The sequence below is a fragment of the Trichechus manatus genome, unplaced genomic scaffold (genome assembly GCF_000243295.1).
Source record: "Trichechus manatus latirostris isolate Lorelei unplaced genomic scaffold, TriManLat1.0 scaffold00109, whole genome shotgun sequence".
NCBI lineage: Eukaryota > Metazoa > Chordata > Mammalia > Sirenia > Trichechidae > Trichechus > Trichechus manatus.
In genome coordinates this window covers 1,789,605-1,804,824 of record NW_004444045.1, presented here as the reverse complement: position 1 = coordinate 1,804,824, position 15,220 = coordinate 1,789,605, and the positions used below count along the sequence as shown (strand labels likewise).

The 15,220-nt window shown below is 36.1% G+C and overlaps 1 protein-coding gene across 1 annotated transcript in view; it reads left to right on the top strand.

The window, feature by feature from the left end:
• The window catches only part of TEX15 (testis expressed 15, meiosis and synapsis associated), a 50,265-nt gene that overhangs the window by 26,125 nt on the left and 8,920 nt on the right, over window positions 1–15,220 (top strand). Inside the window, exons 5-6 of the mRNA XM_023737831.1 lie at window positions 437–599; window positions 7,260–14,632. Of these exons, the coding sequence (XP_023593599.1) occupies window positions 437–599; window positions 7,260–14,632 (7,536 nt within the window). The remainder of the gene's footprint in view (window positions 1–436; window positions 600–7,259; window positions 14,633–15,220) is intronic.

Genomic DNA, 15,220 nt, shown 5'->3' with positions numbered 1-15,220 from the left:
CCATCGAGTCAGTTCTGACTCATAGTAGCTGCACCATCCTGAAAATTGTTGTTATGCTTGAGCCCATTGTTGCAGCCATTGTGTCATTCCATCTTGTTGAGGGTCTTCCTCTTTTTCACTGACCCTCTGCTTTACCAGGCATGATGTCCTTCTCCAGGGACTGATCCCTCCTGATAACATGTCCAAAGTACGTGAGACATAGTCTCACCATCCTTGCTTCTAAGGAGCGTTCTGGTTGTACTTCTTCCAAGACAAACCAGGGTTGAAGAAAACAGGGAGAGGAGGGAGTATATGGCAGCAGATGAGTAAATAACATCATACAATTATATGAGGTTTTTTTTTTTTTTTTCAAGAATAGGAGCCTATTTAAGTCTGATTTCTAAACTTAATCAGCATTAAAATGTTATCCTTTTTTTCCTTCTGCTTTATCTTTCAGGTATACTTCTATGAATACAATGATTTTTCAAAGCCAGTAGATAAACCTAGACAGTGCCTTCCATTTGCAGTAGTAACAGTAAAATTTATTGGTCAAAGAATAGATAATGGATATTTTATGACATCTTTGAGATTCCTCTCAACAGGATTTTCTAAGAGGGCTGGTAAGAGACATATTCTGCTTCATAGCATGTACACTGATCCTAAATTTTCTGAATGTTATTTTCTAATGGAGTATGACTCTCTAAACCAAATAGTCTTGTTTACCTATTTTCCATTTTGTGCATATATATATATACAGAATCACATTGCATGAATATTTGTGACTTCTTTTGCTCAGTATTATGCTTGTATGATTCTTTCATGATGATATGTATAAATGTTTGTTTTGATTTATGTATACACAGCATTTCACTGTATGACTATACACTGTTCTACTAGGGATATATGGCACTTCGCGGTTTTATTCATATTATAGAAATTCTGTTTTAAACGTTTATATATGTGAATCTTGTTGCATATGTGCAAAAGGTTTTCTACAGAGTATATACATCCAGAATGTGCAAGTTAAACCAAAGATAATGTCAAATGGTTTTCCAAACTGGTTGCATCGGCTTACATATCTACCAGCGGTCTACGAGCATTTCTCCTGCTCTACATCCTTCCCAGCACATATTGTAAAGCATTTTTTTCTGCCCAGTCTAATGCATGTGAGATGGTATCTCATTATGATTTTAGTTTACATTTCTCTGATTATTAATGGGGTTGAGAATGTCTGTCTGCATCCTAGCCACAACTTGGTACTGTCAGATTTTTTTCATTTTCTTACAACTCTGGTAGGTATGAGATAGTATCATTAAGGTTTTATTTAGCTTTATGGTTCATGGTATTCCTTTATAATACTCTCTATTTCCGTTAGGTCAGTAGTAATATCCCCTTTTCCTTTCTCACTTAGGATTTTGTCTTCTATTTTTCTTGGTCAGTCTGAGTAAAGGTTTGTTCATTTTGTTGCATTTTTCAAAGAACCACCTTTTGGTTTCAGTGATTTTTGCTATTTGTTATTCTGTTACTATTTATTATTTCCTTCTTATTGCTTTCTTTGGGGTTAGTTTGCTCTTCTTTTTCCAGTGTCTTAATGTTAGGTTACTGTTTTGAGACCTTTCTTCTTTGTTAACACTGCATTTACAGCTATAAATTTTCCTCTAAACACTACTGTCGTTCTTAGAAGTTTTGATATGTTGTGTCTTCATTTGCATTTATCTCAAAGTATTTTCTAAGTCCCTTTTTGGTACTTAACTTTAATCCATTGGTTATTTAAGAGTGTGTTGTTTAATTCCTTCAGAATCGCGAATTTCTTTCTGCTACTGACTTCTAATTTTATTCTGCTGTGGTTGGAGAACATACTTTCTGTTATTCCTGTCCTTTTAAAAATAAACCTGTTGTTATTAGGTGCTGTCGAGTTGATTCCGACTCAGAGCGACCCTATAGGACAGAGTTAAACTGTCCCATACGATTTCCAGGGAGTGGCTGTTAGATTCAAACTGCTGACCTTTTGGTTAGCAGCTGTAGCTCTAAACCACTGTGCTACCAGTGCTCCAGAAATAGCCATACTCCTCAACTTACCGACTATCTCATTATCCAACATTTCACCTTTATGACAGTAGTAAAAAATCTACTGACTATTTTGCGCATTAATGAGGTGGTGGGCTTGGCAACAGTGACTGCAGAGCATTACCCTCCCTCAAGGAGGATCTCCAGGTGGCCTCCCAGAAGCTGGGTCAGGCACCCTCTGCTCCCTTCTGTGGGCACCCACCACTGTGTCCATCTGCCGCATGGGGCTGGCCTCCTTTGTGGCCACGGCCTCCAGGCTTAGGCACAAAGGCAGCACCAAGCCAGCAGACAACCATTCTGGGTTCCCAGCTTCTATGCGGCCTGAGGCTGTGCCGTTCGAAATTGCCCGGGTGTGGGAAGGAAGGAGAGAGAGGCATTTGAGAGGGTATTTGGAAGAAATGCATGCAAGTTTAATGACATCCAAAAGTTAGCTGAACTGAACCTGAAGCCTCCTCCTTGGTGAGGCTGGGTGCACGGCCAGGCTCCCATCGCCCTTGCAGGAAGCCCCAAGCCTGGTGACTCTCCAGGCCCAGAGGGTAGAGCAGGCTCCAGGATTGTGAGCACAGAGCTTACAGGGGTGGGAGTGGAGCCCTGGAGGTGGCTCTGTGAAGGAAGCTCTGACCCCGCACAGGAGGAAGGTAAAGTGGTTAAGCCCCCCAGTCACACAGCCCGGCTTTATCCAGCGTCTACTCCTCCAAGTCTCCTTTTGCGCAGAGGAATAATCCATAACTGAACTTGTCACAGTGAGGAGCGCATCAGTAGAACTTTAAAAAAACAAAAAACAAAACTTGTTGCCCTTGAGCTGATTCTGGCTAATAGTGACTTCCAGGGAGCGGCTGGTGGATTCAAACTGCTGACCTTTTGGTTAGCAGCTGAGCTCTCAACCAGTGTGCCACCAGGGCTCATTAAATCTTAGCTGTTATTATTTCTGTGTTCATATTTTCTAAATAAAAAAAAATGGGACAAATGGATGCTCTGAAGACAAAAAAATGTCCTCCATTTTCACATAACGCTGATTTTTGCACAACGACCTGGTCTTTGGAACCTAACCGTGTTGATAAGTGAGGAGTGGGTGTATTGAGGTTTGTTTTAAGGCCTAGTATATGATCTGTCCTGGAGAATATTCCATGTGCATTTGAGAAGAGTGTGTATTCTTCTGTCGGGTGGAGTATTCTGTAGTTATCTGTTAGGAGTCTAGTTGTTCAAATCTTCTGTTTCCTTGGTGATTTCCTGCCTGGTTGGTTTATCCGTAATTGGAAGTGAGATATTGAAGTCTCCAACCATTATTGTTGAATCGTCTGTTTATGTTTTCATTTCTGTCAGTTTTTGCTTCATGTACTGATTATGCATACTTTGAATGTCCTTGTCTTCTGTATCTGTGACCTTGTTAATCCTTCTTATGTTATTATTGTGTTCTTATTAGTGTTGTTTCCTCAAGTCCCAACTACAGGTTTTTGTTTTTTTCTCAGTTATGTTTCTTGGGTGTTTTGTTGTTCTAATGTGGCTTTTATTTCAGTGCTTTTATCTTTCTCTTTAATTTCTATTCTGAGTTCAGGAAGACACTTTTTTGTGTTTTGTTATATCTTTTGAAACACTGAATCTCCTATTTAAAGACAGTATGCTATTTATAATTTCCTTGAATGTTTAAGTTTTTCTGTTTTGGTTTGTTTTTTTTTTCCGTTTGTACCTTTCTAATTATTTATGTTGGGGTCTTTGATACCTGCTGTCTTGATTTCCTAAGGTTACCATAACAAAATACCACAAAGTGGGTATTTTGAACAGAAATTTTAAAGAACAGAAATTTATTTTCTCACAGCTCTGAAGGCTAAAGTCAAAATCAGGGTATTAGCCTTATCGATTCCTTCTGAGGGATCTGAGAGAGGAGGTGTTCCATGCCCTAGTTTTGGGTTCTCCCAGCAATCCTTGGCATTCCCATGCTTCTAATAGGTACATCTGCTTCTGTCTTCACAGGGTGTCTGTCTTTCTCCTGTCTGTGACTCCTGTTTCTGTGTCCGCCTTCCTCTTTTATAAGATGCCAGTCTTATAGGATTAGGGGCCATCCTGCCCTCCTGTATGACATAGTTAATTTAACTGGTAACATCTGCAAAGAAAAACCCTATTTCCCTAAACAAGGTCACATTCACAAGCACAGGGATTAGGACTTCAACATATCTTTTTGGGAAACACAATTTAGTCCGTAACAACCACTTGATAATAGTAGGATTGGGGACTTGTCTATTTTACAGCCTTACTAAATGTTACTTAATTGGTGAGGCATGTCCCCAATTAGCTTGATGTATTCAAGAGGTTACCATAGCCCTCCAAGCTTCACAGGCTTCCTGGGCTCTAATCCCCTTAATCCTTCACAACCACCTCATTCTACTTTCCATATCCTCTCTCAGCTAGAAGGTTTACATTGGAGAAAATAGATACAGACCTTTCCGCCACTTCAACTGTGGCGCATTCCCAGTCTTATAGCTTACTGCCTTTATCAAAGGATGACGCCTTTCAGGATGATGAACTTTGGGGAATAGCTGTATTATGCCCACAGTCGAGGTCATGTATGTTGGCCATCAGCATACTCATCTCCCTCTAGAGTACTCTAGAATTACGCTAACCGATACGGTAATCACTAGTTGTATGTGGCTGTTTAAATTTGGTAAAATTAAATACAATTTAAAATTTAATTCCCGAGTCACACAAGACACATGTCAAGTGCTTACTAGCCATATGTGGCTAGTGGCTACCATATTGGACAGCACAGTTGTACTACATTTTTATCACCTGAGATTATGGTGCTGGTAACTGTTTGGGAGTTGGCTTCATAGATAATTTGATTTTGTTACAGATTGCTTATTTTATTCAAGATGTTGCGTTTTTTCCTCTATATTTCATTTGTTATTTGGTGGGAGTACCAAAAATGGGAAGTAAATGTCTTTATTAAGTTTAAAGAGGCATTGTAGCATAGTGATTAAGGTTCTACTGCTTATAAAATGTGTGATCCTAGGCAAATTATTCCTAACTTCACTTCCTTACGAATAAAATGGAGATGTTGGGGAGATTAAACGAATCAAAGTATACAAAGCACTTTAAACAGTACCTGGCATTCACAGTAAGCACTCTATAAAAGTAACCAGTTGCCAGCTAGTTGATTCCAGCTCATGACAATCCCATGTGTGTTAGTATACAGCTATACTCCATAAATGTAAGTTATCATCAAAATGTGTAAATTAATATTCATTTGCCCATACATTTGCGAAAGTGGGATGATTATACAAACTTAACTAATTAGGTTTATTTTCCTATGTTGGTACATATTAATATATTAATATTTTTATTGGATGTATAACATTTTTAGAGCATTTATTATAGCATATGCATATAATTTTATGATTTATAGTTACTGATATGCTATTATTTAATCAATCTCATATTGAAGGATAATTAAGTTTCTAATTTTCAGCTGCTGTGAGTTATTGTACTAAAAATCCTTGTACATGTAACTTTGGGTATTTCTGTAAGTATGTCAAAATGATAAATTTGTAAAAGTGATTGGCTGAGTATAGATGATTATACATTATATTTTGATAAATACTGTTGAGTTGCTTTCTAGGAAATTGTACCACTTTATACTCACAGGAACAGTATAAAAGGGTGCTTTATATCCACTGGATGGTAATCATCCTTTAAAATCTTTGCCAATATAAAAGATTTTTTTTTGATGAGATTTTATGATTTATTTAGTGGGATTGAGCATGTTTTAATATTTGTTGGCAGTTTTTAATCTGTAATTTGCTTTTTCATATACTTTGCCCATTATTCTGTTGTGAAAGTTCTTCTTACTGGTCTTTTGAAGATCTCTACCTGTTGTTTATTTATTCTAATATACATGTAATATGTATTATGTAGTAACCTGTTTTCATTCAGAATATGCTTTTTGACCAGTTTATTCTTTGAGTTTTGTTTATTGTGTGTTTTGACTTAAAGTATATAATTTGTCTGTAATTGATGTCAGTTTTTTCTTGTATTTTCAGTCTTGCTTAAAAAGGACTTCCCAGCCTCATGATGATAAAAATACTCATGTTTTCTTTTAATACTTTCATGGTTTTATTTTTTACAATGAGTTTATTAGTATAATGAGTTGTAGAGATCTACCTTTGCTTTTTCCCTCTACTATAATTCCCACTCTTAAGAACTACGTGTCTTTATTTGTGATTAGATTTCCACTATAGCTTACTGTGATTAATAAGAAAGATATCATCACAGGTGGTTGTAGAATTTGGAGGAAGTAGCATAGCTACCTTTTAATATATTGTGAAAACCTCACAGTACCTCCCAGTGATATGATTTTAAAACTTCATGTACCTCATAAATCTCACAAGCAGTTTATAATTATTAATTTCTGTTTAGTAAATACATACCCGTGATTGTACTCAGCTGTGAATGCTTTCTGACCATTTTATGAGAAATTACTATATATTTGTTAAATACGTATTTTTAAGTTTCTTCTTTATTATTTGAGATTCTATATGAAATTTTCAGAATACATTTTGGTAAATTAAAAGAAAATTTCCTCTCATTTTCCAGGGTTTTATTTACATATATTATTTGTATAAATACTTACTTTTAACCACAGCAAGTATTGGGAAGGGGGTTGCTTTGGCCCCTGGGAAGGATTTTGTGGAATCTTTGTCTTTTTCCCTCCTTCTCTATCCAATTCCCCTTTCTTTTCTTTTTTTTGTTCTCCCATGGTAGAGGAAAAGGAAGCAAAGTAACAATTTTCGGGAGCATGGTCTAGGGAAAGAAGTGAGGCAATTTTGCTTGATATGTAGACACTGTTATTAAATATCTGAATATATGAAGGTAATGTAAGAAATACTTAGTCTGTGAGCAACATGTTTTTATTCCTATTTAATTTTTTATTTCTTATTTACCTATGTTTATTCCTTATTATTTATCAGAACTCAGATTCTTTAATGGCAAATACTGTTTTTAGTAAGGTCCCTAGTCTGTGACAGCACTTCATGCTGTTTCATTTATACTTTATTGGTTTGTTACTCATCCTCTCCTGTTTTTCTGCTGAGAACACCTTTTAATTATGATTAAGTTATTTGATGAACTTTCAATTAAAATCAATCATGACAGTGTATTGGTAGATATTCTGAGAAATAATTTTCTCTTCCTATTTTCTTACTTTCTTCTTACTTCCACAGAAAGAACGTGTTCTCTGAATAACTGTACAGTGGCCAAAAGAATTGGAAAAGGAAAAGATGCTACTGTCATCTTTGAGCATTTTAGGAAACCTGTAGATCCATTTGTTCAGGAAAACTGTTCATGCAATGCACTGAATTCAGAGATAAATCCTTCCAACTCAGATAGTTCTAATTCCTGTGGAAATGTGCAAAATGGAAACATTTCTATACTTGAAACACACACTGGACAGTCAGAGCACAATTTAGCACAAAGTAGTGGCACTTCTCAAGCGTATGCACATGATACGGGTCTTTTATTTATGCCCAGTGATACCAGGGAAAGCGTAAATGGTGACCTCGTGTTAAACTGGACACATCTTAAAAATATTTTAAGTGGTATTTCTAGTGCTGTTCCCCTTCACAACAGTGTTGGCGCAAGCACAGTTACTACTTCAAAACTCATCAAAGACCCAAGACTCATGAGGAGAGAAGAAAGCATGGGAAAACAGAATAATGTAATGGATTTAAAGGAGATTTTGGCATTTGAAAAGAGTTTAGATTCTGGTAATTCAGAAACACACTTGTCATCTGTGTCAGCTAATTCTGTCTCCTCACCCGAAGTCATCCCTGATGATCATACTGTTCTTACTAATTACTTGGATACCCCTTGCTTCAAAATTTCTTTTGATGATACACAGTCTCAATTTCATAACATGTGGTCTAAGGACTATGATTATGCAACTCCCAGTAAAATCACCATGGCAGGACACTGTCAGAACCAAGGCAATGTTCCCTTCCCGATTCCTTTGTCAAATGTAGTTTCAGAAGCTGAAGACCAAAAACACAGTGAGGAAAAAGTCGAGACATCCCAACAGAGAAGCAACACCCCACTTTTAATTAAACAAAATAGTGAGCCACATAACTCTTACGAACCAGTGAATACTTGTACAAAAGACTATAATTGTCACATCTCTCAGGAATCACAGTGTTCTGGTTTAAAAACGATATATCAGACTGATCATCAAATGTCTCCAGTTTTTACATTCCAAAAGAAAGAAAGCATAGATATGTTCATTCAAAATACTGGAAATATGAGGAACCTTAAAGTTGATCCAGAAGACAGTTCCAAACATGGAGAAAAGCAAAAGTTGTGGAAAGAAATTGGTCATTATTTTAGTAATGAAACAAAAGCCAGTCCTATAGATAATTACATTTCGTTGCACCAAGAACATAAAGAGGATGAGAGTTTTGATTCTTCAGGAAAAAACTGTGAACAAATACTAATTACTGAAGAGTTGGAAATAGCAATATCTACCACAAAGGATAAGTATGAACTAGATGACCTAACCATGGAATTACAAAATAACCTTACTCCAAGCATAAAGAGCCTTTCGCAGAATAATCCTCAGCACTTTTTGGAGTATGAAAATAATGACATTCATAGAAATTTTGTTGTTTCTCAAAAACAAATGGATCTTAAAAGGGAAGAAACAAATCAAAATTGTGTTAGCATTATGACTGATGCTTTCCAGGAAGCAAAAGACATTTCCCAGGCCAAAGAACTATTAATTGATACAGTTATTGCATCTCATGGCATTGAAACAGCTCATACTTTCAATTGCAGTATAACTAAAGAACATATATGGGTTCATAAGGAAAATGAAAATGAGCTGGTGTCATTAGCACATGATCAGAAAGACTGCAGAGATTCTCCTCATATTGAAGATAAATGTCAAGATCACCCTGTCTTCGGTGAGAGACAACTGAACAATGATACAACCCTGAATGTTGATTTCAAAGAAGAAAAAGATAACGATAATCAAAATGAGGCTAAAGAGGAAGATGTTGCTTTATCTACAGAGGACAGCATAGAGAACATACATGGAGATGAGCAACAGGTTTTTCATACAAGCAACAGTTTTACCAATATGGATGAAAGGAGGGAGAATAAAAATTGCAGCAGTGTAGAAATTCTGATTTCTGAAGAATTTTCTACTGCATTTAACTTAACTTGGGGCCAAAAATGCGTATCAACAGAAACTACATTAATAGAAAGTGAAGACGCTGTCACTGCCTTAAAACAAAAATATACTCAAAATAATGGAAAGAGTCTAGAGCGTTTGGCTTCCACAGTGTTCCCAGAAGTTCCAGTTTCTTCAGTGTGTACAGACCCAAATGCTAAAGTACAGATAGCTAGTTGTACTTTGCCTGCATTGAGCACAAATCACGAAGATCACCAGAGATACCAGTTTAAAGAAACTCGTTCTTCCGAGAGTCCAGATTTTGGTTTGTTAGTAAAACCTAGGATTTCTGATTGTGAAATTGATACGGGTGAAAATAAATCACAAGACTCATTTCATCAGTCCTTAGTCGGTGAGAACTTGGTTATTCAGAGTTTGGAATTGGAAAGTGAAATTGAAGTAGAAACAGAACAGGATGATGATGCTTTTCTATTTCAACAAGATGCACATAGCCATGGAAGTGTGCTTAATGAAGAATTGGGGATCTCGTATGAGGCTCTGAGGTCTCGTATTGATTGGGATGCTCTGTTAGGAAGCAGTAACTGGGGAACAGAAGCATTGAAAAGCACTGCAAGAAGGGAGAATACAGATCAGCATTACTCTGAGGAAAGTAGTTGTTTTTATTCTTCTACACAAAAAACCAAAGCAGAACTTCTGAATCCAATTTTACTTCCAGATCTACAAGTTAGAATTACTAATACATGTAGGCCAGAATTCAGCCAAACTGCTGACTCCCATGCATTGAAAGATAATTATTCTGAAGCCCCAGAGGGAGAAAAGTTGCCAGAATTAGGAATTTATTCCCAGTCTTCCAGTGAAAATTCTGATAACTCATGTGAGGATAAACTTGATAACATGACACAAAAATCAGAATTAGTGAGTAAATCTGAAACTTCTCTTTCTTTGGACTTAAGTCGGAATACACACATGAATCACATGTCTGAAAAACAAAACAGTGAATCTTTGTTTACTGAATCTTCAAATGTCACAACAGTAAATAACAGAAGCAGCTGTTCCTTTGCAAAATCAAAAACTGACGCTAATGATGCTAGAAGTAGAAAGCACACAGAGTCAAGAATGAGCAAAAGAAAGTTACATACATCTGTTAGAGACCAGAACACATCCCATAAAGATGTAAGACATGAAATGTATGAGAAGAAGAGGAGGCTAACTAGTCAAAACTCGTTTGAATGTTTTTGTTCATTATCCCAGGGACGAATTAAAACATTTTCACAGTCAGAAAAACACATTAGGAGTGTCTTGGATATTCTAAACAGTGAAGCATCTTTATGTAAAAGCAAACGTCTTTCCAGAAAACTTGACAGAGCTGTTCTGCACTTAAAAAAAGCTCAGAGAAGAGTTCACACATCCTTGCAACTAATAGCTAAAGTGGGAGAAACAAGAAAAGGTCCATTACCAAAATCATATGCAATCATATGCAATAGTTTCTGGGAAAGCTGTGACCTTGAAGGTTATAGTTCTGTGTGTGAAAGAAAATATTATTCCACTAAGCATTTTTTTTCAAGAAGAAGAGATGACAAAGAGGGTGAGAGAAGAGTTTTAGAATTTGATGTTGGGAAATCATTAACTCGTGTGTCAAAGCACAAGTCTTGTAATGAAGAGGGAGTCACAAAACAGCTTTCTAAGAAAAATGTAGCCAGTGGTATTTCCAGAAGTCACACCACTATTCACGTGGAAGAGTTTTGTGAGCAAGAACAACATCCTGAGTCACAGTTACGCCTGTCCTCTGTGTCCAAAAGTACAAGTCAATCAGCTTTTAATACTAGCGGTATGAAATTCTCAGGGTCATCAGACCTTCAGCCTTTTTTTGGAAAAACTGATAATGTATGTTCACCAGACCACCCAGATGAGAAGCTACCTGAAAAAGAAAACCAAGTTGATACAAACTTTTTATCTAACTTCGGTAAATATGAAAAGCTTGAGAGCCATTCAATACATAGTAATGTTAAGGATGTAACAGAAGAAATTAATTCCGTGGCTAATGAAGTAATAAGTAAAAGTAACTCAGTATCTTTAAATTGCATAAAAGAAAGTGTAAGTGTTAACACGGACAAAAATTACGGTACAAGTCATATAGCCCACACAGACGTGAAAACTGACATACTTATTTCAGTCTTAGAATCAAGTACACAGCACTTTTTAAATGTTGGTATCTACAAACCAAATAACATTTTATCTGATTGTAAAAGAAACCTGGAAGTGAATTTTCCTATAGAAAAATGCCCAGCTCCTGTTGAGAACTCTAAACCAAACATCTTCACAAGAAACTTCCCTGTGGACCCATTAAAGCCAACTCTGATAGCAAGCAAAAAATGTAACAGTGTTCCTCAGTTGTTTTCAGCCGCTCCAGTGATAGTGACTGAGGGAGAATCTTCAGAATCTTATTTGGATAAACAGAGAATTTTTGATGTAGATTCTTTGGCAGCATCCACTGCTGTATCCCATTCTCAACAGAAATGTGGTGAAAATGAGCTTCTAAAGACAGAGCAGTCCTCTTCAAGTAATTGCTCCCAAATCGATGGGAATGACACAGGTGTTACTGAGAATTCCAGCTTGGCCCTAACATCAGTAACTGAAGAAAAAAAATGTTGTGGGGAAAATACAATGAAGAAACTATTTTCCAATGACAGGTTTCAGATAATGTTAACAGATAATGTAAAGGGTTCTTCTTCAAAAAAAGGTAATGCAATGAAAAACATTCAGGACAGAAAAATGTGGAAAGTTAAACAAGCAGAAAAAGCAAAAGATACGATTGAAGACGTATACCACAAAAAACGCATGACTGAAGAATCATCTTTTAAAACTGAGTACAAAAATCAGAAGACCTTAGAAGAAGTATCCTCCTACTTAAGTGAGAAAACAGTTAAAAATAACTTGATTGAGTCTCATCTAAGAATTGAAAATGCCACATCTTCTAAGGCACTTTCCGTGAATAACACAGTTCCTAATCCACTTATCAAAAGAGAGAAAGATGGGAAAGTTAACAATGACTCACAGCCTGATTCGATAGTGCATTCAGAAATAACCTGTAATTTCAAACCGGACATTGTAGGAATTAACCATAAACCTATTTTACATGTCCACCCAGAGATCTCTAAAGTCACTACTCTTCAGAAGAAGCCTACATCATACATGAATGAATTAACAGAAAAACATTGCTCAGCTAATCATACTGCTCTTATAGCTAAGCTGTCTCAAATTTTGCAGAGGGCAGATGAAGCATCATCATTGCAGATTCTACAGGAAGAAACTAAGGTTTGTCAAAATATTCTCCCTTCATTTGTTGAAGCTTTTGAAAGAACCCAGGAATGCTCACTTGAACAAATCTTGATTTCACGAGACCTGTTGGTACAACAGAACCTGTGGAATAATTGTAAAAACAAATTAAAACCTTGTGCTATTGACTCTTTGGTAGAACTCCAAATGATGATGGAAACTGTTCAATTTATTGAAAACAAAAAAAGGCTCTTGGGAGATGAACCGACATTCCGAAGCTTGCTTTGGTATGATGAGACACTGTACAGTGAGCTGCTTGGTGGACCACGTGGCTATCAACAGCAATCCAATTTTTATCCTGCTTTCCAAGGAAGGTTAAAATATAATGCATTCTGTGAGTTGCAGAAGTACCATGATCAGTTAATTGAATTACTTGAAGAAACAAAAAGGGGGAAAAATTCATACTATGCATTCTTAAAATACAAACGGCAGATTAAGGAGTGCGAAGCGATAATGCAACATTGTTCTGATTGCTTTGACTTTTCTCTTTCTGATCCATTTACCTGTGGTGTTAACTTTGGCGATAGTTTGGGAGACCTAGAAACCTTAAGGAAAAGTACTTTAGAGCTGATCAGTGTATGTGGGGACTTTCCTAAAATTCACTCATATCCAGGAAAACAAGACCACTTGTGGATTATCATAGAAATAATCTCCACAAAAGTTAATTTTATCAAGAGCAGCGAGGCAATAAGTATTAAAATATCTCTCTATGGTCTGGAACACATTTTTTTTGATGCTGCAAAAAGTCTTGTCTGGGAAAAGAGAAGACAATCCTTAAACAAAAAATACTCACGAAAGAAGTATAAAGAAATGCTACTCAAAATTAATCAAGAGGCTTTCTCTAAGTTGCAGAAGATATATGGTGCTTTGTCTAAAGATTTAAGCAATGAACAGATTTCCAGTATTGGACTTGAGGAGGATGCCATGATTGCTTGCAAAAAGTCAGACAATCTAATAAATAAAACAACAGTTAGCATAGAAAACTGTAGGTTTAACAATACTCTGCTTTCACACCCAGATATTTCTTGTATTAGTGAAATACTGGATGAAGCTGAATTTGCAGACGTTAAAAAATTACAGGAACTCACTTTGAGATGTACTAATCACTTAGAAATTTTAAAAAAATACTTCCGGATGTTGCAAGAAGATAGCATAGATAATATGTTTATCACAGAAGAAAACGTTTTGGACGTGATGAACAGCCACAACCACGGGACTGTAATTTTAAAGCCCGAAGCTACTGAAACATATATTGAGATAGTTATGATATTAGAAACTATACATTTTCTTAAAAACTCAATGGCAAAGAAACTAGACAAGCAGAGGTTTCGAGGTATGCTTTGGTTTGATATGTCGCTTCTTCCTGAGCTGGTTCATTGCCAAGAAAAAATGGCTTGTTTTTCATTTCTTAAAGATAATTCAGCAGATTGCCTTTGGAAAGTGATAGAGACCGCTATTTCTGAACTTAAGAAAGATCTGGATATTATCCACAAATATGATGAAGCTCTTAATTGCTCATATGCTCGTCATTTGCTCTCAAGAGAACTTGAAGAACTTTCAGAAATAAAAAAACTTCTAAAGAAGTCCAGGTGTTCCATTTCCACATATATTGACTTTGTGCCGTGTGTAGCATCCATAAATTATGGAAGCACTGTGACAGAGCTAGAACACAGCTACAGTCAGTTTTCTACACTGCTCAAAAATGTAATGGCCGCTCCTCAGAAAGATATAGGAAAAATGGCCCATATTATGAAAGTCATGAGAACTATTGAACATATGAAGATTATATGTGCTAAAAATGCTAAATTAACCATGTCCTTTATCCTGTGCCAAATGCTACATAACAGAAAGAAAACCTTCCAATTGAAGACAGAAGGAAAGATGAATATTCATGTTATAAAACATGGGAAGAGCATTAATAATTCCAGTGCTTGTATGAAGGTACCCTCAATTCCAGAGGGCATAATCAAAAACATTTCAAGTTCCTCTAAAAAACGGCGTATTGTTATAGACAGACATGAAGACTCTCAGGAAGAAGAGAAAAATACTACTATGTCCAGTTCTAAAAAGCAGAAGGTATGAATGTTTTAAAACAAAACCTGTGTAAAATATTCTTTTTGAGAACAAGTCCCCTCTTTAAGCAAACAAGTAGATTGCAAAATTGTGAAAATTGATAATGCTTTAAAGTTTGCCTTGCAAAATTAGTTTACTAACTAAAATATTGGATTAGACAATTTATATTATCTTTAAAAGGATGTAAATGTTGACTTTCAATCAATGATTCCATGTAAGGGAGAGATCTTGCAAATGTCTTCTTTTAAACTTTAAATAAACTAATTTAGAAAACATTTCATGGAAGAATATGAATTTTAATAGCTTCTTAAGGGAAAGTCTGCTATCATGAATGTGAGTTAAGTGAGTGACCAAGTATTCTTGAGTAGCTTCTACACAAGTCTGTGCCCATGTAGAGACTATGAAAGACTGTCTAATGTAGCCCATATTCTTCACTGTTATCATCCAGTGGGACAAATACGACACATATTTTAAAATTGATGATTTTCAGGGAATTAGAGGCAGTCCTATCTAAATACGTTTTAGTTAACAAAGTTTATATACAGTTTATTATGTACTTAGCACTGTGCTAAGGATTGTACAAATATTTAT